At 38.1% G+C, this 25,486-nt stretch overlaps 1 protein-coding gene across 1 annotated transcript in view; it reads left to right on the top strand.

Annotated features, from left to right (window-relative positions):
- LOC137641498 (syntenin-1-like) overlaps positions 1 to 24,496 on the top strand; it is a 35,696-nt gene extending 11,200 nt beyond the window's left edge. Inside the window, exons 5-9 of the mRNA XM_068374117.1 lie at positions 740 to 862; positions 14,236 to 14,344; positions 18,191 to 18,317; positions 20,723 to 20,864; positions 22,936 to 24,496. Of these exons, the coding sequence (XP_068230218.1) occupies positions 740 to 862; positions 14,236 to 14,344; positions 18,191 to 18,317; positions 20,723 to 20,864; positions 22,936 to 23,109 (675 nt within the window). The 3' untranslated portion in view covers positions 23,110 to 24,496. The remainder of the gene's footprint in view (positions 1 to 739; positions 863 to 14,235; positions 14,345 to 18,190; positions 18,318 to 20,722; positions 20,865 to 22,935) is intronic.
- Positions 24,497 to 25,486: the final 990 nt, after the last annotated feature.

The following is a 25,486-nucleotide window of genomic DNA, read 5'->3' as shown; positions in this document are numbered from 1 at the left end:
GCAAGAATTGATATAAAATCTTTTGGCAATTGAACACTAGAGAATTTATTATTACATAAGAATATATGGTAAAAATTTTACGTTGATAGATTTCAAAGAGAGTTATTAAGGACATAAAGAGGAGATTCAGGTGTGGTTTTGTAAAAAATTGTATTTAAAAAAGATATGAAATAGATTTGCCTGCTTGTTTGATATAAAGTTATTTTATTGTGTTAGTTTTATGTATCTTTATTGCGAAATTTAGTTCCACAATTTTTCTTCAAATGTTTCCTATTTATTGTATAAGGAAAAAATATTAAAGCGCTCTTATTAGAATTTAATTCAGTACCATTTATTCTTGCTAATGTTTTCATGTCATGACTATAGTTGTTTTCTTCAATTTAAATTTAGATGTTCATCTTATAGATGGGAATCTTAACTTTGCATCTTATGTTTTTGATTGTGAGAGACTGTGGTTGGAAAATTTAGCATGTTTTGTCGTTGTTTGTTGGGCGTTTGAATTAATGGTTGGAAAGCATCTTGATTGTGATCAGATGGTGAAGCATGATGAGTAGATTTACTAGTTTCTTAAGTAATTGTGGGGTTTTTATTAAAGTTTAGTTAGTTATATGTTCTGACTTTGCATGAAAGGTTTTGTTTGTGCTCGTCAAACTTGGTTTTGATAGGCTGCTAGTACAATAATGTAATTGTAACAGTAATAGAGGGTTTCAGTGACTGATATTTCCCCTGTTTTTATTAGGGCACCGTTGCTGTACCACAACAAAGTCTTCCCCCAGCTCAGTTGCCATCTGGAATTGTAGCCCCTCTGTCTGGGTCATCTGCTGGTCTACAGAGAGCTCAAGTCACTAATGCTATCAGAGAGGTGAGTGGACTATTGTTTATTATTATTATTATTAATTGAGTCTGCCGAGTCATTTTGACACTCGATGGGCTTGCAGGAAATATTTATTCTTGAATGAAATATGGGAAGTGAAGAAGATGAACTGGTATTTTAGAAAGAGATGAAATGGAATTAATTGAAATTAGAAGGCAGAGAGTAAGGGTTCTCCTAAGAAGGGATATCACAAAGGTACACTATACTGTACAATGCCATGTAATGCAATGGAATTTGGTAACCCTTACATAAGTTTTGTCATTGACTCGAGTATACACACTGTTAGCATTCTTTCTGCATCCTATGGCTTACAGTAGGTACCCTTTTGTTGCTCCATGAAGAATGAAAATCAAAGTCTTTGCATGCAGTAATTAATAATTTTTTGTAATGTTTTAGCCCTGCATCAAGCATGTAGTTGAAAATTAACAATTATTTCAAAAGCATCTTTTAAATTTAGTGGTTGTAATGTTTAAACATACAAATGGGAATGATGTGAATATTTGCTTTTAGTAAACTTCATCTGCAAAGGTCCCATGATTTCAGAGTACCCTTAAAGGTTGTTGTCATTGCCTGCTTCATTGCATCATCTTGGCATTGCAGTTTTGCTGCTCTAGGTCCTTGTAAAAGACTACTTGTCAGGGTGATGATGTTAGTTGCCTGATAATCATTGCATAAACAGTAAGAGCTGCTTCTCTTTCACGTAAGAATTAGAACTATATGTTAACCATTCTTAATTTCTTTACAGATGTAGGTTTTATCTGTTATTGCTCAATTTTATTTTGTCCCTGTTAGAAAAGACATTTATGAGTGAGGATCTTATAAATTATAACTAAATTATGTATTCTAAAATCAGACTAGCTGCATAATTAGGAGTATCTCTATCATGAAATCACACTGGCTGCATAATTAGGAGTATCTCTATCATATGTATTTCAAGTATACAAAGAAGTATGATATAGTAAATGAAACCTCTAGATACGAAAGTTTCTGTATACGAAACTCATTTTACGTAACATGTAAAGTTTTTTCATCTCATATTACGTAAAAATACTCGGGATACAAAAACGAAATTCACCCAGCCGCTGAAAATTTTAAATTTTGCCGGCCTTGTAAACTTTAAACTCGCCACCATCGTCCTTCTCTACCATTGTTTATGTCCCTACACTGATGCTAGTAACGGCCATGAGATCCTTCTCTCCTAATGGTCTGCATCTTAAACATCAAACTTCTGCCGGCATCCCTCGGGCGGCCATTTCGTTTCCGCATTCGCTATCATTCTGATAGAATTTGTGTTGACTTCAATTTTGTACGTATAGTTTTTGTATTTCATTATTCAACCAGTAATTCTATAGCCATGAGTCCTAAGAATGTTGCTGATGCCAAAGGAAAGAAAAGGATGCTTTCTATGGAAACGAAGCTGGAGATAATCAAGGAGTATGATGTGGGGCATATGGTTGAGTGTCATCGTTAAGGATTATGGCAGAAATTAGTCGACGATAAGCACCACCCTTAAGCAAAAGGAAGCCAGCAAAGCAGCAACATGATCTAAAGGCGTAACTGTCTTTTCAAGTACAGTAAGAGGAGCCATGTTCTTACGATTTGAAAATCGTTACAGGTTCTTTTAATAAGTAAAATAAATATCAACAACAACCGACATTAAAACATGGGAAGTAGTTCCTCTCTTGTCTTATGTCCTGTCCTATCTCTCTTGGACAATCTCTTCTTAATGTTTATATACCCATGTATGGGTGGAGTTAATTACAGTGGGCAGTGGTCATCTCCATAGAAGGTGTTCTTTTTAACAGTTCTGCATCTCTTCGATTATGCCATGGAAGCTTCTAGAAGAAATTTCTGATGCAATCTGGACCACGTGTAACAAAAGGGCAGCACGTGTCCTTCCATGATGTCATATATCCTAAACAAGGATTTCCCTCAGGCTCGGTTTCTCAAAATATGCTGACTCCACTAATTAAGACGATGACATCTTGGTCAAAACAGGACAGTTCCCTTATCACGGGTCCTAGTCAAATCTCGTCTCGTCTCGCGCTTACTCTTTGGGAATAGATATTTTTGTCTTTTAATCATCTCCTTTAAAAGTATTGTATCTACACATTACACATGTCCATGATTTGATGGTGAGACTTTTTTCTCTGGATTAAGGACGAGGAAAATGCTGGAGACACAGTAACCAAGATTAATCTGCCACAAGGCCAGTGCCATTTTCGGTGACCTTATGCATGCTCAGGCCAAAGACGATGCAGGAGAACGGACATCACACCAGGCACCCCCAGAGTTCAAGGCTTCACATGGGTAGTTTGAAAAATTCAGTAGACGGATTGGTGTTCATTCGTTGGTGCGACATGGGGAGGCGGCCAGCTCAGACACGAAAGCTGCTGAAGCCTTCGTTAAGAAATAAGATGTGTTGACTCTCCAGGAAGGCTACATTCCCCAGCAAGTCTTCAATAATGATGAAATTGGGCTCTTTTGGAAAAAATACCTCGTTGGACCTATATCATGGCAGAAGAGAAGCTGCTGCCCGCTGCCTTGGCATAAGCCCATGAAGAACAGGCTTATCCTTGCACTCTGCCAATATCAGTGGGGATTGCAAGGTTAAGCCCCACTGGTGTATCATTCGGAAAGTTCTCTAGCCTTCAAGTCACACAAAGTGCTTAACGAGAATCTTTCGTTGATGTGGAGGGCTAATGCGAAAGCCTGGGTAATGAGGAAGTTTTACATAGAGGGAGTTAAACCATTTTCAGTCCAACTGCTGAAAATTATCTGGAAGAGAACCACCTCCCTCTGAAATGTCTGCTGGTGTTGGACAGTGCCTCTGCTCACCCTTCTGGCCTTGAGGATGATAACCTCCCAGAATATTCCTTCATGAAGTTTCTCTTCCTTCCACCTAACTCCACCCCTCTCCTGCAGCCCATGGATCAGTAAGGGATTTCAAATTTCAAGAAGCTCTATACAAAACATTTCTTCAAAGATAGGTTTCGAAATCACTGACAGCACGAATCTGACCCTTCGTGAATTTTGGAAAGTGCATTTCGATATTATGATACGCCTCACTTATTGATCAAGCTTGGTAGATTTTGAGGCACACTTTGAACTCTTCGTGGAAGAAGATGTGGCTTGATGCCATCTCCGCACGAGACTTTGAGGGATTTGACGTAGACCTAGCTGGAGGCAAAGTTGAAACCGTTGACAATCCTGAACCTGTTCCGCAACCTGAGCCACTGAACGACTGTTAAGGAATAGTTCTCTGGCGGTGCGGAGGACACGGATACAACTACAACAACAGCAGAAATTGAGACGCTATCTTCGTATCAAAGTGGCAGATTTCATAGAAAAGAAACGCCCCGAAAAGGGTCACACAGGTCTTTTGATTGCACAGTTTAATGACATTTGCACGATTCATTCCAGGAACCTTTAATAAGTAGGTAGAAACTAGCTTTCTTTGATCGATATTTTTCAGAGGCCATTAGTAAGCCAATGTGAAGGTCAAAGTTATATGAAAAAACTAAAGTGGAGGTGGAGAAATTGATGAAATTTATAAAGCCTCTCTTTATTTACCAAGGCACATCCCCCTTAATTTTAGGGGATAGCCAATATAAAAAAAAATAGAACAAAAGGGGACTTTTCCTTTTCGCTCCTCCCAGCCTGGCGAGGGATTCAGCCGAGTTTGGCTGGTACTGGTAGGGTGCCACAGTCCACCCTCCCCCATAACTGTCAAATCGCTTGCCATTCATTCCTATTTCTAGCACGCTCTATCACCTAGAGCAAAACGCAAAATATAAAAAAAGTAGAAAATAGAAAAAAGCAAAAAACAAAATAATTTGGAATGTTTTGTAAAATTGAGTGTTGATGTTTTCTGGCATTTGTTAATGTGTTTAGTAAAGTTAATTGTTAGTGTTTGTTATTTGTTAATGTTTTTCTGCCGTTTTCCCTCCTCTGCCACCGTTTTTGAACATCGCCTCACTCGAAAAGTAGTTCCACATTTTTGCATCTTTTTTTGTATTTTCCATTTATTATTGCTTTATGTTCAAATATCTACTTCATTTACAGGTATTAACGGTTACGTTAGGTGTATTGAATGATTCAAATGAATTTGGCTTTAGTGTATTTCATTCTGGTTTTACCTTTATCATGAAATTTAATGTGGTGTTTCCGTAGAGCTTGGAACAAATTAGGCAAATTTACATGTAAAACACGACTCTTTATACGAAAGCTGCTCTGGAATGAATAAATTTTGATGATTGTCCTTACACCAGTATTAAAAAAAAGTTTAATTTTTGGAGTTTTAAAAAATGGAAATAGATATTCGGAGTGTAACGAGGTTTAATTCATATTTAAGACTAATGGAAGTTACGTTAATATTGTAGGGTTAGCCCAAGTGAAAATTAGGACTTCAGGAAATTTAGTGGAATAGCTATGTAGAGTCTGTCCAAATACTGAAGTGTTTTGTATGAGATTTGATAACCTTTTGAATTTTACCATTGAAAATGGTTACAGAAAGTCCTCAACTTACAAACTTAATCTTAATTATTATTATTATTATTATTATTACTATCCAAGCTACAACTCTAGTTGGAAAAGCAAGATGCTATAAGCCCAGGGGCTCCAACAGGGAAAAATAGCCCAGTGAGGAAAGGAAATAAGGAAATAAATGAAGAGAAGAGAACAAATTAACAATAAATCAATCTAAAAAAAATAACGTCAAAACAGACATGTCATATATAAACTATCAACAACATCAAAACAAATATGTCATAAATAAACTATATAAAGACTCATGTCTGCCTGGTCAACAAAAAAGCATTTCCAAGAAGCTGTTTGTAAGTCAAATGGTTTGCATTAAATTTAGGCCTAAGGTAGGCTTCAAATAACATGCAAGCCTACAATTTTCCCCTGCAAAAGTCAACAAATATTCCCGTTTCATATTGCAAATTCATCTTGCTTACTGCATCAAATTATATATATATTTTTTTTATATACCTATGATACAATATCTGAGGATTTATAATTTCAGTTGGATCTATGTTTGTATCTCTAAATATTTTTAAATTGAGGACCTTCTTTACTTGTTAATAAAAACTGATTTGATAAGTTTCAGATTTTGGGAGTCATAATTTTTCGTTATTGATTACTTTAGCGTTATGTCTGTTGGAGAAGCTTTGGGGAATGTGAACTTCATGGATGATTATTAATATATGTAGCTCTTATTTTGGTTTTATAACTTAGCATGGAGTTTTTGTCCAGTTATGGCTTTGCCCAGAAATACTATAGCAGTTACTTTATTACCACTTTGTATATCATTGCAATAGCCTTTTTTCAATATTAAACTTACCCGATAATCATGTAGCTGTCAACTCCGTTGCCCGACAGAATTCTATGGAGGGATACGCCAGCTATCACAATACTAGAAGGGGGTGTACTTACCAGCGCCACCTGTGGCCAGGTACTCAAGTACTTCTTGTTGACACCTCCTCAATTATTCCTCTGTCGTGCTTCCGGCAAGACGTTCTGGGATACGCTTATGTTCTTGGAGTATTTTCACGACTTTGGTGAAGTATTTCTCTTTGATTTCGGCTGTCGCTTTACTGGAAACTTCTATATTAGCTTAGTTAGCTTTTGGAATTAATTTGATTAATTATGGTGACGAAGAGAGTATGAACTCTCTTTCACTTTTTAATGGCCGACCCTTCCCTTAGACGGAAGTGTTGGTGTCTAAGAGAGTATAGACTCTCTTTCTTAATTTTGCTTAACAAAAGTTATAGATTTATTTTATATCTCTCCGCCTCTTATAGGCCTCTTCGATTAACTTCCTTTTATTATAAACTTATTAAAATTAATTTTTATATTTGTTTATATTCGACCTTCCTAATAGTAGGCGGTCTTTTCTTGGTACCGAAGTTAATTAACTTTGAGCCCGTCATTTTGGTTTTACCTGTTAACATATTATGCTATTTTAATGTCTTTGAAAGAATTTCTTTGATAGTCTCGTACTGTTTTCAAAGTTGAACTAACGTTTTGTTTTGTCTCTGCAGTTGTTGACGTTCAGAACCTTCAACTTGCGCTCTATCGTTACGATAGAGAGAGAATATTCACGGTTTCACGTTGCAGTAAGAGTAACCGTGTCTAGCGTTTTGTTCATTCTTTCTTAACTTAATGGTTTTAATCCTAATAAAGGAACTTTTCATTTTGGGAAATATTTCAGTTTTTTCCTTTAACAATAATATGTTTTAACGATATATATGATTGGGCTCTTCTCTCAGGTTCTAAGTAGAGAGAGAGAGAGAGAGAGATAGAGACGGAGGGAGAAAGAGGAGGATAAACGTTTCATTCAAGCGAGTAACGTTGTTATCGTTTTTTGCTCTTCTCCCTAGTCTCTTTAGGGGAAGAAGGTAAACGTTTCTAGAGTGATCTAGTGTTTAGTCTCTTTCCAACCACTGAATTATTTATCTTTCATTAGATTTTTCTGTTACATTGTAATTCTGTTTTCGCAATTACTAACTTTTGAGAAAGGATAGAATTGCGTGTTTCAGGTACAAACCACTTAAAGTTTCGAGTTCAGTGAAATAAGTGCAAACAGAAAATCAAAGTGATAAGTGATTAGCGCAAAGTGTGTCAGTGTTGTGCGTGAGGGTACTTCTGTGCGCGCCAGTCGTCCTCCCAGTCCGGGACCTCTTGCAAGCTCCCAAGCCCAGGGGAGAAGCAATGTCGAAGGGCAGAAGGGTTCAGCAGGCCTTGATCGGTGCACAGAAGTATCCTCGGTGGTTGTGGGCGTGTCTTACCGAGACCGTCACTCCCACCCGCAGACGATTGAGCCCTTATTTTGCTCGTCTGCAGAAGAAATTTAGGGGAGAAAACGCTGGTCTCAGGTCTCAAGACCTCTTAAACGTAAAGTCCAGACCTATGCCAGACGTACGAAGTTAGAGTTCAACAACCCGGATGCAGTCATTGGGTTAGCTCTGACTCTCCTCAGTCATCGGTTGAATGCACTCCGCCTAAGAGGAGTAAGGTTCTGCCACAACAGAGCTCGACTGTTAAGGCTTTACCTCAGCCTACTGTAGTTTCTGCCGACCCCAAGTGGACTCTACTACAGTCCATGCAAGCACAGCTTTCGGACTTGATGCGTGAGTGTCGGACTGAGAGTGTTGCGCCTCCGCCTCCGCCTACACTCCCTCCGCCTGCGCTCGCTCCGCCTGCGCTCGCTCCGCCTGATCGCAGTACCACCTGCCAGGCGTACGATGTTGAGCCACGTTCTGAGTTTGCTGTTCCCAGTGGTGTTCAGCCTCCGCCTTCCTTAAGGCAACCTTTACAATGGGATCAGGAGGATTATACCTCTCTTCCTCCGCCTCCACTTGCTGCTCCACCAGTGATGCAACACTCGGTTGAGGTACAACAACCTCTCCCGTCCATGAGTCAGTCTCCTCAGCTCTCGCTGCAGCGAGCTCAACCCTCCTCAAGGCAAGCACCTCAACACCTTAGCCTTGCGCCTCAGGAGCCTCAACTTGCGAGATTTTTACTGCGTTCTGCGCAGCCACTACCTTTTCGCTCTCAGCTCACACCGCAGGAACCTCAACTCGTTCCTCAGGAACTTGCTACTGCGCATCCGCCAACCACTCAGCAAGCGCAACCCTTGAGTTCAGCCACTCATGCCAGGAGTCAGCCTCCTCCACCCATGCGCCTACCTTCTGCTACTTCCTTTGATCAGCCTTTGCAGACTGAGCCTCAGGTGTTCCCTCAACAGAGTCTTGAAGAGGAAACCACAACTATTGTTGTTCCAGCTCGTTCTGACTCTGCTGTTCAGCATACCTTACCTCCATTTTCAAACCTTATGATAATGGAGGTTATTTGTATTACTTATAAAAATATATTTGTATTCCTGGCAATATATTTTTAACAATATCGCAAAATATGGCAAAAATATGAATCATGAGTTATGAATGTAAGGTATATATTATGTTGATATTAAAACCCCATGCAAGCATGCATAAAGCACTCTAGCACTGGTCATGGAATTTCTGAGAAATGTTAAACGCCATGCACACGCTCTGCTTACCTTACATGCTCTGCTTACAGCATGCTCTGCATACTACATGCTCTGCATACAGCATGCTCTGCATTCAGCATGCTCTGCATACAACATGCTCTACATACAGCATGCTCTGCATACAGCATGCTCTGCATACAACATGCTCTGCATACAGCATGCTCTGCATTCAGCATGCTCTGCATACAACATGCTCTGCATACAGCATGCTCTGCATTCAGCATGCTCTGCATACAACATGCTCTACATACAGCATGCTCTGCATACAGCATACTCTGCATACAACATGCTCTGCATACCTTACCGCATGCTTCTCAGTCACACATCTTTGGTTGTTGCCAACTCACTAGACTGTCAAGCAGTTTCATAACGTTGCCTTCTAGTCTGCTGCTTTTGCTCCAGTGAACCCTCACTGAGAGAACTTAGCTTTTCTAGGATATGGTCCCTGTAGATGAGAAAGTTCTTTTCTCCCTCCTTCTGATATTCCCTTGAGGACTCTGTCATTTGGAGGAAGCCTTTAGCTGCATAGCCTCCTATGGACTTTTATTTAAGCATAACATGCTTCCAGGGAAGGTAATGGTTCCACTTCAGTCGCTAATCCCGTCTGTTACCACACCTGCTCCCATAGACCTTGAGCTGTGTTACAAGACATGCAGTCCAAGCTTAGTCCTTGTTAGAGGATTTTTTGTTTACGGAGTCAATGTGTCACGGGGAAGACGTTCAACAACCAACAGAAGTGACTTGTTGTGACGCAGTGCGGCAACCTCAGCAACCCGATAAGGAGTTTGTCTGTACGACCCAGACAGTCTAGACAGATTCGGGTTGTCACTGTACTTCCTCGCTTGCCCATGATTGACAGTTCACAGACTGTGCAGCAGTACCATGATCTTGTGTCCGGCTCCGTCAGACGACTGGCTTTTAAGAGCTCCCACAAGTCGTCGCTGTCTGGAGATTTTCAAATGGACTATGGATCTGACCAAGGAACTGGGCCTCCTGGTCAATTTTGAGGAGTCTCAGCTCGTCCCATCCCAGACCATTGTCTCCTTGGGTATGGATCTTCAGAGTCGAGCTTTTCGGACTTTTCCGTCGGCCCCAAGGATCTTCCAAGCCCTAGAATGCATCCAGAGCATGCTGAGAAGGAACCGATGCTCAGTCAGGTAGTGGATGAGTCTAACAGGGACACTTTCATCGCTGGCCCTGTTCATCGTGTTAGGGAGACTCCACCTCCCCCCCCTTCAGTATCATCTAGCTGCTCACTGGATAAAGGACATGACGCTAGAGACGGTCTCAGTTCCTGTTTCCGAAGAGAGGAGGTCTTCTCTCGCGTGGTGTAAGAACAGCTTTCTTCTCAAGGAAGTCTACCTTTGGCTGTTCAGAAACACGACCGCCGTCTCCTCTCGGACGCATCAGACACGGGCTGGGGTGCGACTTTGGACGGACAAGAATGCTCGGGAACATGGAATCAGGAGCAAAGGACACTTCACATCAATTGCAAGGAGTTGTTGGCGGTTATTCTGGCCTTGATAAACTTCAAGTCCCTCCAGCTTAACAAAGTGGTGGAGGTGGACTCTGACAACACCACAGCCCTGGCTTACATCTTCAAGCAGGGAGGGACTCTTTCGTGGAAGTTGTTCTAGATCGCAAGGGACCTACTCATCTGGTCTAAAGATCGAAAGCTAACTGGTAACGAGGTTCATTCAGGGCGGTATGAATGTCATGGCAGATCACCTCAGACGGAAGGGTCAGGTCATCCCCACAGAGTGGACCCTTCTCAAGAATGTTTGCAGCAGACTTTGGGCCCTGTGGGGTCAGCCAACCATAGATCTGTTCACTACCTCGATAACCTAGAGACTCCTGTTGTATTGTTCTCCGATTCCAGACCCAGCAGCAGTTCACGTGGATGCTTTTCTGCTGGATTGGTTCCATCTCGACCTGTATGCATTCCCGCCGTTCAAGATTGTCAACAGGGTACTTCAGAAGTTCTCCTCTCACAAAGGGACACGGCTGACGTTGGTTGGCTCCGCTCTGGCCCGCGAGAGAATGGTTCTTAGAGGTACTGCAATGGCTGGTCGACATTCCCAGGACTCTTCCTCTAAGAGTGAACCTTCTAAGTCTACCTCACGTAAAGAAGGTACACCCAATCCTCCACGCTCTTCGTCTGACTGCCTTCAGACTTTCGAAAGACTCTCAAGAGCTAGGGGCTTTTCGAAGGAGGCAGCCGGAGCGATTGCCAAAGCAAGGAGAACATCCACTCTCAGAATCTATCAGTCTATAGGGGAAGTCTTCCGTAGCTGGTACAAGACCAATGCAGTTTCCTCAACCAGTACCACTGTAACCCAGATTGCTGACTTCCTGTTATATCTAAGGAAAGTAAGATCCCTTACAGCTCCTACGATCAAGGGTTACAGAAGTATGTTGGCAGCGGTTTTCCGCCACAGAGGCTTGGATCTTTCCACCAACAAAGATCTACAGGACCTCCCTAGGTCTTTTGAGACCTCAAAGGAACGTCGGTTGTCCACTCCAGGCTGGAATCTAGACGTGGTCCTAAGGTTCCTTATGTCATCAAGATTTGAACCTCTCCAATCAGCCTCTTTTTAGGACCTCACATTAAAAACTCTTTTCCTCGTGTGCTTGACAACAGCTAAAAGAGTAAGTGAGATCCACGCCTTCAGCAGGATCATTGTTTTCACATCTGAAACGGCTACATGTTCCTTGCAGCTCGGTTTTTGCTAAACGAGCTTCCTTCACGTCCTTGGCCTAAGTCGTTCGAGATCCCAAGCCTGTCCAACTTGGTGGGGAATGATCTGAAGAGAGTACTTTGCCCAGTTAGAGCTCTTAGGTACTATCTAAAAAGGTCTTAACCTTTACAAGGACAATCAGAAGCCTTATAGTGTGCTATCAAGAAACCTTCTTTTCCAAGTTCTAAGAACTCAGTTTCTTACTATTCAGGCTTCTGATTAGAGAAACACATTCTCATCCAAGTTCTAAGAACTCAGTTTCTTACTATTCAGGCTTCTGATTAGAGAAACACATTCTCATCTGAAGGAAGAAGAAGACCTTGCTTTGCTGAAGGTAAGGACACATGAAGTGGGAGCTGTGGCTACTTCAGTGGCCTTCAAACAGAGCCATTCTCTGCAGAGTGTTATGGATGCAACCTATTGGAGAAGCAAGTCAGTGTTCGCATCATTCTATCTCAAGATGTCCAGTCTCTTTACGAGTACTGCTACACCCTGGGACCATTCGTAGCAACGAATGTAGTAGTAGGCGAGGGCTCAGCCACTACATTCCCATAATCCCATAACCTTTTAACCTTTCTCTTGAATACTTTTTATGGGTTGTACGGTCGGCTAAGAAGCCTTCCACATCCTTGTTGATTTGGCGGGTGGTCAATTCTTTCTTGAGAAGCGCCGAGGTTAAAGGTTGTGATGAGGTCCTTTAGTATGGGTTGCAGCCCTGTATACTTTAGCACCTTTGAGTTGATTCAGCCTCCCAAGAGGAACGCTGCGCTCAGTAAGGAAGACGATCTTATTAAAGGCAGAGTAACGGTTCAAGTCGACTTCCTTACCAGGTACTTATTATTTCATTGTTATTGTGGATAACTGATTATATGAAATACGGGATACTTAGCTATCCTTTAATCTTGTACACTGGTTTTCACCCACCCCCCTGGGTGTGAATCAGCTACATGATTATCGGGTAAGTTTAATATTGAAAAATGTTATTTTTATTAGTAAAATAAATTTTTGAATATACTTACCCGATAATCATGATTTAATCGACCCTCCCTTCCTCCCCATAGAGAACCAGTGGACCGAGGAATAATTGAGGAGGTGTCAACAAGAAGTACTTGAGTACCTGGCCACAGGTGGCGCTGGTAAGTACACCCCCTTCTAGTATTGTGATAGCTGGCGTATCCCTCCATAGAATTCTGTCGGGCAACGGAGTTGACAGCTACATGATTATCGGGTAAGTATATTCAAAAATTTATTTTACTAATAAAAATAACATATTTCATTAGTTTATTCAAACAACGTACCCAGGTAATGGGGTCACAATTGTAAACACACAGGTAGTTTGAATAGTTTTTTTTTTTATGAAAGGACCAAAAAATCTAGCATTTCCTAGAAGAGAAGACTGAATTGGTGATTGCTCATTGTTTAAATTTCAATGTATTACTGTAGTGTCGTTTTATGCATTTTTAAGTCATTATCCCTTGTAGTCTGTTGTGGTGGGGAATTTGTATAACATAGGGCAAACCAAATTACTTTTTAGACTTCAAGGTACCAACATTGATGACTACACACTTGACCCTGCCTTTTGTTTATAGTCCGTATTTCATCTTTGGAACTTTCACATCTTGATCCATTGATGGAATAGTAAACTGACTTGCTACTAAGCCATGATAGCTATCAATCCAAAACAACCTATGTAGGATATTTCGTTAATTTGTTAATAGTTTGTGTACAGTATACAGCTAATGTTTTACGTTTCACCCACTATCGATTGTAAACTCAGAATTTACTGCCCTATCCAGACTTTGAAAATGTTGGAAGTTTTTACTTTCACCCAAAAAGGTAGTGAAAGTACATCTCTATTGAGGGCAAGTTATCATTATAGAATGTCCCCAACTTACAAACATTTGGAGACAAACAAATCCAACTCAAAATAACAAAGTTAAGATAAAGAAATACATACATATACCAAGGCACCTCCCCCAATTTTGGGGGGTATCTGACATCAAACAAATGAAACAACAAAGGGGACGTCTCCTCTCTCATGTTCCTCCCAGCCTGACAAGGGACTCAACCGAGTTCGGCTGGTACTGCTAGGGTGCCACAGCCCACCTTCCCACATTATCCACGACAGATGAGGCTTCATAATGCTGAAACCCCCTACTGCTGCTACCTCCGCGGTCATCCAAGGCACCGGAGGAAGCAGGAGGGCCTACTGGAACTGCGTCACAATCGCTCGCCATTCATTCCTATTTCTAGCACGCTCTCTTGCCTCTCTCACATCTATCCTCCTATCACCCAGAGCTTCCTTCACTGTAATAAAATATATCATTTAATATGGTAAAAACATTTTTAATAACCTGATATCTATTTCATATGAAACCTGACTATTTGTTGACTTCTGTAGCTGGAAATCATAAGCGTGGAGTTGAGGTTAGGCTAACACTAGGCCAAAATTTTAAAAAAGTACTTGCACACAGCTTCTTGGAATCTATTAAGTTTAAGTTCAGGTCCGTCTGTAATGACTTTGGTCTTCTTCTTGAGCAAATCTGAAGATTGATATCAAATTGCAGGTCACATTGTGTAAGGATGGGAGTGAAAAAGTTGGAATGCGCGTCAAGCCAATCAACAAGGGTATCTTTGTCTGCCTTGTCAAGAAGAATTCCCCCGCTGCACTTGCTGGTAAGTTCATGCTTGTATTTGACATTACTTAGAATTTTATTCTTTGATAATTTGAAGATGTAAGATAATCCAGTTTCCTAGTTAATTCATGTACTTATTATTATTTTTAATTGGGTATTTTCAATCCTTATAATCAAATAGAATGTTACTCTTTGAGAATTTGAAGATGAAACAACACAATACATAGTTTCCTAGTTAATTTATGTATTTATTATTTTTAAGGAGCTTTCTTCAATCCTTATTAATTTTTCAGTTATTTTCTTTTTATATCCTTGTTATTTTGTATTTTTAATAAGTTATTTCAATCCATATTAATTTTTATTTTTTTTTATTATTTTATTATTTGATGTATAATATGAATAATTTTGTAGTATTTGTGAAAATAATGAGTCAAAGTGAAGCATCGGTGGAAGGTGTAGCGATGAAATTTTTTTTAAACCATAGTTTTGTCATGTCTTTGTGGTTCATTTATCAATTATGTTCATATTCTAGATTTAGGTATCACATGGTAAGTTTTAAGTTACAGAAATCACATAATCTGTGCCCTTGGAATATAGGAAAATTGAATTTCAGGCTCTGCAAAAATTTTACATGACAAAATGATTAGGTAATAGTAAAATATTCAGAAAGTGCAAAAGGAATCTAGATGGGTCCCAGTTTAAAAATGGCAATGAAAGTTAATGCTGTAGTTCCTCTATATAGACTTGTTGTTACTATCTATAGCCTTTTTCATTTATATAAATCTCCCCTGATGTTCATTGCTTTTCTTTAGAAACTGTTCATCAACATTTACCCGTAAAATTTAAGACATTTCCCGTCATCTTTTCTTTCAATAGACATACTGTAGCCCTCTTAAGTTATGTTATGAAACACTTGCTGTCAGTGGCAAGAAGTGAAGCAATGACATGCCAGGCCTCTTTGTTATTTCAGTATCTGTCGCATCTTTTGGACAAAATATCCGTTCTCCAGGTTCCAGATTGTTAGATTGATTAGCTATCACTGGATGGGGACATTGCTGTAATTTAACAACTTGTGGGGTGGGTTAATGCCTCGCTGTTCTTTTCATGGAAAAATATCTTTCAAGTTGAAAGTGCAAATGTAATTTTCTTTTAGTTTTAGTGGGAAGTCCAGAGAAGACTAAGCTAGTTGTTTACATCAGGGATGATAATAGCAACACAGCAACAATGTTGTGTAATATAGTGTTTAACCACTCAAGTTTTGATAGTGGTAAGCTTCCAAACCTCTGGACATATTAGCTTTCTTTCTTATTTTTGGAAGGTCAAGGAGTCTTTCCTTTAAGGCGGTAATTCTGATCTTTCTTGTCGAGTTGCTGAAACAAGTTCAGAATCTTTGCAAATAGCAGGGTAATTGTAATAGCCCCAATTTGGCAACAGAGGAATGGTACACAGATCGTCAATACATCTAGTACAAAAGCAACCTGCTCAAGACAACCGATTTCAAAGAATATGATGATGATGATAGCAACGGTTTTTAAGTCTGTTCTAGTGGTACAGTACTGTATTATTGATCCATTCGTTAAGGGTTCCGAATGTTCACTTCGCCTGACAGTCTAGATCCTCTCCTATAGCCTGAAATTCTTGATTTACCTTAGACCATTCTGCTAAACCCTTGCATTCCCATTTGGATTTTAATGTCTCTCTACTTGACAAAGTAATCGGACGCTTAAGCAATCTCTTATTTCATAATTGTGTTGCCAACTCCATTCTTCATAGTGTTTTATGATTATATAACTTATACTTTATATTAACTAAAGTTGGCATCACTGTTTCATATGTATATGACAGGGCATATCGTATAATTCCCTTGGCTCTTAATGATGCTGATGAAATATCGGCTAAAGCTGATAATTTTTTGTCATGTTTCGGATGGCATTGTGCATTGTTCGCTTGCAAGCTCTGCCACTAGCTCATCAAGGGCGACTTTAGCATGGTATATGCAACTCATGGTACTTGTGCAGATACGAGTTTTATTAACAAGTGCATAACGGCTTCCATACCAGTTGTAAACAAATGGGAAAGCAAGCAACTAACGGTTCTGTTCATCCTTCCATATGGGAAGATAAGGATGAAGAAAACAGAGAAAGATCCCAAATATGATGAAATGTCTTCCTCCTAAACCTTTCGTAACCTTATTGCTAAAAATATCCATATAAGTTGCTGAAGTAAAGTTCTGATGCTGTATTTTCCTCCAAGTTTTCATAAAAAAATACTTCCAAGGAGAATTTTACACCTCTGTTTTTCCTTTTTGTTTTAGATAGTATCGTTACTTATTGCACCAAATGTATGCCTGATAATTCTTGTTCTCATTTGGTTTTTAAGCCTACTATATCTCTTAGGGGTTTGATTTGTATAAGACTAATCTGTTACCTAGTCTTGTCCCACCTGCATCAGTATGAGCATCATAGGAGGTACATGGAAGTAAACAGAAATTTAATAATTGAATTTACTTAGTACATTCACTTGATGTTTATATACATGCTGACCTTCCGCCGACTTGTGAAGAAGATGGGGAATAGTTTTGGCTTTGAGACATCAGTGCTTCACTGCTTTCCATTAACCACTAGTATCTCATGACTTCGTTCTCTAGTCTTGGGTAGTACCACAGCCTCTGTACCATGGTCTTCCACTGTCTTGGGTTAGAGTTCTCTTGCTTGAGGGTACGCTTGGGCACACTATTCTATCTTATTTCTCTTCCTCTTGTTTTTTTTTTTTTTCAAGTTTTTATAGTTTATTTATGAAAGATTTATTTTGATATTGTTTGTAAACTTCTCGTGTAGTTCATTTCCGTTTCTTTTCCTCACTAGGCTATTTTCCCGTTTGGAGCGCTTGGGCTTAAAGCATCCAGCTTTTCCAACTAGGGTTGTAGCTTAGAAAGTAATAATAATGATATGGGGAGGTGTTTATTGAAAGGAAAGCTATTGGGAAATATTTTAGTTTACTTGGGTAAAAGTCATTAAACAAAGGTTCAAGTAAAGAAGCAGTATAAACATCAGACAAGTATAGAAATGAATTTTACTATTAAAATTCCATTTTTCAAATTTATCACTTTGCCTGAGCTTGTAAATTTTTGTGTAATAATTAAACTGCCCTTCCCTTTCTATAATTTTGATATCTGATAATACATACCTGTAATATGATTAGAAAAATTTACTTTTGTGATTTAAAAAAGAAAAAAAGTTTTATTCATGACAAACATTTTATTTTGTAGTAAGTTGTAGAGTCAATTTTCATTCAATTTCCAGGAGTTTTAGATGAAACTACTGTACAGTATTTATCGTGTGAACTTGAATGGCATTTACGCAGAAAACTCCCCTGGTAGAATTTGTTGATGCTGGTTTACATTAGAAAGGTTTTTAAAGGGTAATTTGTGTTTGAAGAATAATACCTAAAATGTGTAAACCTTAAACTTTTGTGTAGGATATTGAGTAAATAGTGAAACCAATTGACAACTTATGTTTTCCTGAATGTATCGTGCACTAAGAAAAGACTTTTAAATGGGTGTCACCTATAGAAACTAGGGAAATGAAAGCCTCAATTTTTGCATGTACTATACTGTACCGTACTTAACCCTTTGAGCAATTTTTCTATTCCCTTTGGCACTGTTGGACGTATTTTATGTCTAGTGATTACCAATTTTTCTCGTGAATATTTTACTGAATATATAACATCATACTGTATATCATTGGAAAGGAAATTTTTCAGTTATACGATTCTATATGCGTAAAGTTCTGTCTTGTATAATTTTTGTGTAAAGATTGATAAAGTAAAATGTCAAAAAAAAAGTTCTATGCCAGATTCAAGTATTTTCTTTTGGTTCTTCTTTTAGGATTGCGGTTTGGGGATCAAATTCTTCAAATAAACGATGAAACTGTCGCTGGTTATTCCATGGACAAAGTACATGCCCTCCTGAAGAAGTGTCCCTCGAATGGCATTCGCTTGGCTGTGAGAGACAGGTAGGTTGCACTTTACACCTGAGTTCTGTGTTTTGGTCTTGTAGGGAGGAGCCTATTTGATGAGGTGCCTGATGTGGTGTAAGGAATTCAGGTCAAACCTTCTTTGTAATATGAAAAAAGAGTTAGGAAGACTCAAAAATTTAGAGTTTGTAAGGGGGGAAAAGTAGTTGCTGAGTTATGTGATACGCTGATTACTGACTTTGGCCAATAATTCCTTGGAAATAGTGACCTGACATTTAGCCTGAAGGTATTCATTGGAACAAAGCTGAATTAATTCTTTTCAGTAAAGATTTGCATCCCTTCATGGCAATAGAAAGGGAATATATCAGAGATGATTTATTATGGGGCATTTATCAGATTAATTTTTAAAAGTTTTGAGTCATAGATGAACCATCCCAAATATGATTGATAATTGAGTCCAGGAAGTCCTTCAATAGCAACAATGAAGGAAAGAAGTGGAGGCCTCTTGGAAGTAAACTTCCAAAGACCTTTTAAAAGAAATTTTATTAGTTTTATCAAATTAGTGGTATCGAAAAAGGTTCAACGAATGGTCTTTTGGTCGTATTATGCAGAGGTTGCTGGACAATTCGGTACTAAGCATGTCATTTTATCTATATAAGTTGAAATGACAAACAAAAAAAGAGAGTTAATAATATTCATGTTATTAAAATGTGTGAATTAGTTTTCTATCATGTTTAATAAAATCAATATTTATGACCATATTGGGTATATAAAAAATTTAAAGCTTGATGTTATGAGCAATTGCATTTTTGAGACTTTTGTAATTCCTTTTTTGCTAATTGATCTTCACTTTTAAGGGCATCAACGCACGTGATTCTCCTTTCAAACATCGGTCAAGAATGTTCCATGTTTCTATTGAATATTTCGGATAAAGTCTCCTCCTTTTGGAAAAGTTTGTCATACAGTATGTGTTCTGGGTTTTATCGGGTAAGAGGGCAAACAATCTTGGAGCGCTGAAGTTCTCAATTTGCACGTGGAAAACATATAATTGAAAATATAAGCAGGGCAACTCTAAAAGAGTCTATCTCGGGCTTAATTCGCACACGCTCAAATTTTGAAGAGCATTATCAGTTGGAAAAATTAGAATGCGTTTAATGTCGTCTATGCCACTGTCATATTGTAAAAACGTAGCTCTGTTCTTGAGGCTGGAAAATTCTTGTGCTATTGAAAAACCAATATTTGTTTACGGAATTGGTAGACGATTACTGTGAACACCACGCCATTGTCTAACATTTATACCAACATGAGAAAGTCTTGTCGCATCCCCCAGTGCGCTCTTGTTTAATTTTCCCAGTTCTTCAGTTATGATTGAATGAGAAGGTGTTCGAACTGCTCTTCCCTTTACTTCAGTATTTGCAACAGCAACCTTTACCCTCACTTCCGTTGCAGTCATGCTTTGATCATGATTTCCAATATACTTAAACATATGATAACTATCATCTTTGCAAGAGTCACTAGGATTTTCTTTGTGGTAAACGTAGTTTTCATTGTCGACTAATATTTCTAGAACCAAATTGTCCGGGTCTGAATTGTCCTTGTACCAAATTGTCCGGGACCCAATTTTCCTTGTATCAAATTGTCCAGGACCGAATTGTCTTGGTACTAAATTGTCTGGGACCTAATTGTCCCTGTGCCAAATTGTCCGGGACTGAAGTGTCCTAGTACCAAATTGTCCGGCATAAAATTTTCCAGACATCTATGTGGAGATAAAGATAAGGGGACTAGACTGCAATAATATCTGGAATGTTTGGGTTGACAGAAGAAGGGAAGGGGAAAATTCATATGGAAAAATATCATGGCAAATTTATGCGGGAGAAAAAAAAAAATATAAAACAGGATGGAAAAAGGTAGAAAGAGCAGATAGAAATTTGCAAACCCATATAGAAATGAGCAAAAGCTCAAAACAAACAAGTTATTTGTTTTGATTTTTAAGATGTCAGGGTCATTCAAAAACTTCCATTGGTAAATCTAAATTAAGAGGGTGTTGGTAGAAAGTCATTATTGAAGACCAAGCATATTTTTTAGAGCTTTTAGAAACTTCAGTGTGAAAATTCCAAGCACGTCTTCATGTATTGTAATATGTTATGACCTAGAGACTAATTTTGTCATCACCATCATCTCCTCCTACACATATTGACGCAAAGGGTCTCAGTTAAATTTCGCCACTCGTCTCTATCTTAAGCTTTCAACTCAATACTTCTCCACTCATCTCCCACTTCACGCTTCATAGTTCTCAGCCATGTAGGCCTGGGTCTTCCAACTCTTCTAGTGCCTTATGGAGCCTAGTTAAAAATTTGGTGAACCAATCTCTGAATTATGTCATAAATGAACAAAAATACATTATTTTTAATTCCAGCATTATCATATATTCTAAACATTTCCAGGCCATTTGAACGATCGGTGACCTTGCACAAGGACAGCACTGGCCATGTTGGCTTCCAGTTCAGAGATGGCGAAATCACGGCATTGGTGAAAGATTCGTCAGCTGCCAGAAATGGCCTCCTCATAGACCACCAATTGCTTGAAGTAAGTATTGCTAACCAAATTGCAATGTTGAATGTAATTTGTTATGTTTTATGAATAGTACTTACCTGGCAGTTACATATATATAGCTTAGAATATATATATATATATAACTGCCAGGTAAGTATTCATAAAACTTTGTTTTATTATAAAAACTCCATTTTTATGAATAGTACTTACCTGGCAGTTATATATATATTCTAAGCTATATATATATAACTGCCAGGTAAGTATTCATAAAACTTTGTTTTATCATAAAAACTCCATATTTTTATTTTATTTTAATGGGGGAAGTTACCTATTAAGAAAGCCCATAAAAAAACAACAAACACCTATAAAACTGCTAAGTAGTATTGTTAACCTAATTGCAATTTTGAACGTAGTTTACTATAATTTTTTATTTTATTTTAATAGGAATTTACCTATTAGTTAAATGCATAAAAAAATCAACAAACGCCTATAAATGTGCTAAGTATAGTGATTAAAAAACACACCCTCTTTACTACCCGCAAAGAGCATCTCTTTAGTCAACCATCTTGAGTAATTATTATTTAAAAATTCTTATTTGTGGTTAAGACTGAAACTTGAAATAAAAATAAGACATTACGTAAATAGACGAGTCCTATAATAGTGGGTACACGTTTACATTATAGAAGGCATAAGGCTTCAGTGGGACCTTGAATTTGCTAACCTTTTCTGAGTCTGATGACAATAAATCTGTTCTATCCCTTGAGAGAGGCTATTACTGAAGATTTAGAAGAATAAGAAACTTCCAAACTTACCTTACTCAACTTATTAGGGTTTATCTCGGCAATAGGGTAACATCTTTGAAAAGCAGATAATTCTTCACTTTCAAGGTAGCCTCTTTCATCTTCCTGTATTGTAGTTTAAATTGAGGGGAAATCAGAGAATTTCCCAGCTTTTTTACAACTGGAATGAATGTGGGGGATATTTTCAATATAAATTTTCACGATTGATATTGTACATATGAAATATTTAACAAATTAAGTGTATGAGATGAAATTGAATATTAATCATATAATGTTGTACTTACACCTCCATTGACTTGTGATGAGTTAGGGGAACACATTGGCAAACAAAACATATTGCAGACAACCAAGTTTAGTTGATAGTTTGTTCATCCCAACAAGGTTTAAGGGAATCTTACGATATGCCACACCATCCATCTATGTAATGCGATATAATTTAAGAGCACTTACTTGAGTGAATGGAAGGATATTAGAATACAGACGGCAACGGAATGGGTGGGACCAGAGTGCCCTTGTAAGAATGTGTTTCCTGAACTCGGAACTTGAATAAAAAAAGTTAATGATGTCAAGAGCTTATAGCACTTAATTATTGAAAGTTGGCTGATTATTAGAAGTCTAAAGGAGGCTTGCCATTATCTTCATTATCCCTGCTACCATCAACTGTCCTAGTATTCCCTGGCTTTTCTCTTGAATTAAGATAAAGTTCCCTTTAGCACTTTGCCCAGTTAACTTGATCGACAACCATTGGAACATCCTATTACAGAGGCACCGTGAGAGAAACTTCTTCTTACTATGTAATTTAAATCACAGTGTTGCTTCTATGATACACCAAGAGAATGCAGATAATGAACTATCAGAAACAATTCCCGGCCATACTCCACATAGTAATTGCTTAGAATACCAGTAATAAGCAAATGTTCTGAAGTAGATCTGGCCAGAAGCTGGCGACTAAAGAAACTAAGGAGACAACTCTCAATGAAGCCTCAGTTACCATTTACCACTACAATGTTCATTTCTTTATTAGAGCTTGTGTTTATTGAAGAGAAGAAAATATTGCAATTTTACTGGTAAAGGTCGATTAAACCAAGCTTTTGGAGAAGATGAAAGGTGTACATAAGGTCGAGTGTAGAAATAAGAAGTTGTATCATTAAAATTCTGATTATATTTCCATAATTTGATACCTTCCTACGAGTTAAGAAATTTTATTATTAGAATTCTAATTATATTTCCCTGATTTGATACCTTCCCTTATGAACTGCATTGCCTGCTTATGCTAATGCTAATTCATATTTTTAATCCATCAGGTAAATGGACAGAATGTAGTCGGCCTCAAGGACAAGGAACTCTCCGCCATCATCAGCGAATGCGGACAAGTCGTAACGGTGACGCTCATGCCATCGTTTGTTTACAAGCACATGATGAAACACATGGCATCGTCACTTGTCAAGTTTATGGATCATAACATCCCAGACCTTTAAATTTGACTGCCATATACTCTACTTATTTTTTCAAATTGCTAATCACTGTTTCGTCTCCCAGTTGTAATGGACTGCGGTGGCCAAGCATTGATGAGGCAGCTTGAGCTTTTTCTCTTTTTGTTTAGGTATGTGTAAATATGTAATGCTGAATATAAATTGAATTAGGGCTGATGAATTGAAGAATTTTTAAATTCCTTAGTTAAAAAAAAGTACTTATTTGATAAATTGTAGTGAAGTTATCTTGAACATGCGTCATGGGCATTATTGATTTTCATCTAGTCGGTTTGAAGTAAGGCAAAATTTACATAGATTGAATTTTATTTAAACTCAGTATCTACATATTAGAGAAATTCTTGTAGTTATGTTCCTTGATTATTATTTTTCACTCAAGAGAAACCTTTGGCATTGATTTTTACTGATCTTTTGCAAATTCGGTATATTGTAGGTTTAGTCAACCTTCCTCGTTGAGAGTGAAATCAGTGCCATGTAACTCTATAAGGAATAGATTATTTTAAGGAAACCAATATAGGAATGACTTGTAATGTAGCGAGTGTGGATTTGTAGTCGGTCAAGACTGGCATGAGGATTATTTTTGCATTATATTTCAAACTACATATAACCAGAATACCCATATATATATATGCAATATACAATTTCAACTTAACATTTCCCGGTTCCAGCACAACCAAGCACAAAGTGCACATCAAATACATTGTCAAAATCACATTCTTAGAGGTTTGAATGTCTTGTCTAAAAAAGAAAAAAAAAAAGTAAGAGTGGTGCAGTACGTCTTTAGGTCCTCTGACAGGTGGTTAAATTTAACGTGCAGTGGTGGCGAAAAGAGCAATGTTATGTTCCTTCATATTTTTTTTAATTACAATAGCTTGGTGTTGTAGTTTAGGTACACAATTATGTATTTTATATATTCAGATTTAGATATTTTATAACTTTATTTGTATACTCTTGGTTTATATAATAAGTGCTGCAAAGCATACAATATACTCTTTTACTCACTGATATGCAAATTACGTAAGTACGGTGAACTAGTTTCCTTTTCTTGAATCAAAATACATCAGTAAAGAAGTAGTAGGTGTTGCCCTTTCCTTCCAGTATCAGGGTACTTCGCAGATGACAATTCTTTGCAGGTTTTAGTTTTCAGAAATGCGCAGGATAAAGTACAAGGAGTGAAAGTTTGCGTGAATGGCTCATACATAATATGAGAGGACCTTTAGTACTGTGTATTAACAAAGGGGCCTATGCATGCGAGATCCCTCACAGTGAAGAATAAGGGAAGGCATTCGATGCTGTAGCCATTATGTGAGGTTTGTGATAACATGTGAAACTTATTCATTGTCTTTATTATAATAATAAAGCATTTATGTCTCAAGTTGTTTTTGAGTCCTTTTCTTTCTCTTGTGTTTAATAAGGAATTTGAGTAACAGATTATTTGTAACTGCTATTTTCATGGATTCTGACAGAAATGGGGAAACGGGTAAAAGTAGAACAAAATTTCTCAATGGATTTGTTTCGAATTGCCATACAGTATTATATACATGTGCATTTGTAATAGTGATAAGTGACTCCTAATACTACGTCATGGTCAGTTTAAGCCGGGGATAATTTTCCAAAACGGCTCGACTTTTCACTGCTGTACCGTATCATTATTATTATTATTACTTGCTGAGCTACAACCCTAGTTAGAAACGCAGGGTCTCCAATAAGGAAAATAGCCCAGTGAGGAAAGGAAATGAGGAAAAATAGAATATTTTAAGAATAACATTAAAATAAAATAAATAGCAAATGGGGTATATCATTGACTGGAGATACATTTTAATATACAAAATTTCTAGTTGAACTCTCCAGGGCTGCCAGGGCTATATCTTTGCTGCTGAGATTAGCTAATGTTGCATTGATTGGTACAGGTAAAAGCTTGTTCTGTACAGCCTTAAATTGTGTAAGGGTTAAAGTAGACCTTCAAAAAAACTACATTACTGTAATACATTTTTCAGTTTTTATTTCAAGTGTTTATAGTGAAGCATTTTCTGGTGTGTAAAGAATAAGTCAACATAATTTTTAACAGTCTAGTTTTATATGTACTGAAATAAATGTGAACACTTGCCATTCACAATTGGAATATACAATTGTTCCGTAACCGAAATACAAACCACGCTATTTACAAAGGGTTATTACTTTTAGCGTAGCTGAAATGGCGAGCCATTAGAATTTAACGAGGGTGTATTACCCCCGCGCTAGTTAGCGGGGGGGTAGGGGAGTGGTAGCTAGCTACCCCTCCTCCCCCTCACACACAGGTGAATACTCACTTTCACTTTTGGCTCGGACTGTGACAGACGTCTCTGTCTTGGTCCTCGCTTGGCAG

Source organism: Palaemon carinicauda, chromosome 5 (genome assembly GCF_036898095.1).
Source record: "Palaemon carinicauda isolate YSFRI2023 chromosome 5, ASM3689809v2, whole genome shotgun sequence".
Lineage (NCBI taxonomy): Eukaryota > Metazoa > Arthropoda > Malacostraca > Decapoda > Palaemonidae > Palaemon > Palaemon carinicauda.
Note: the sequence above shows the minus strand (reverse complement) of the source record. Positions and strands in the feature narration are given on the sequence as shown.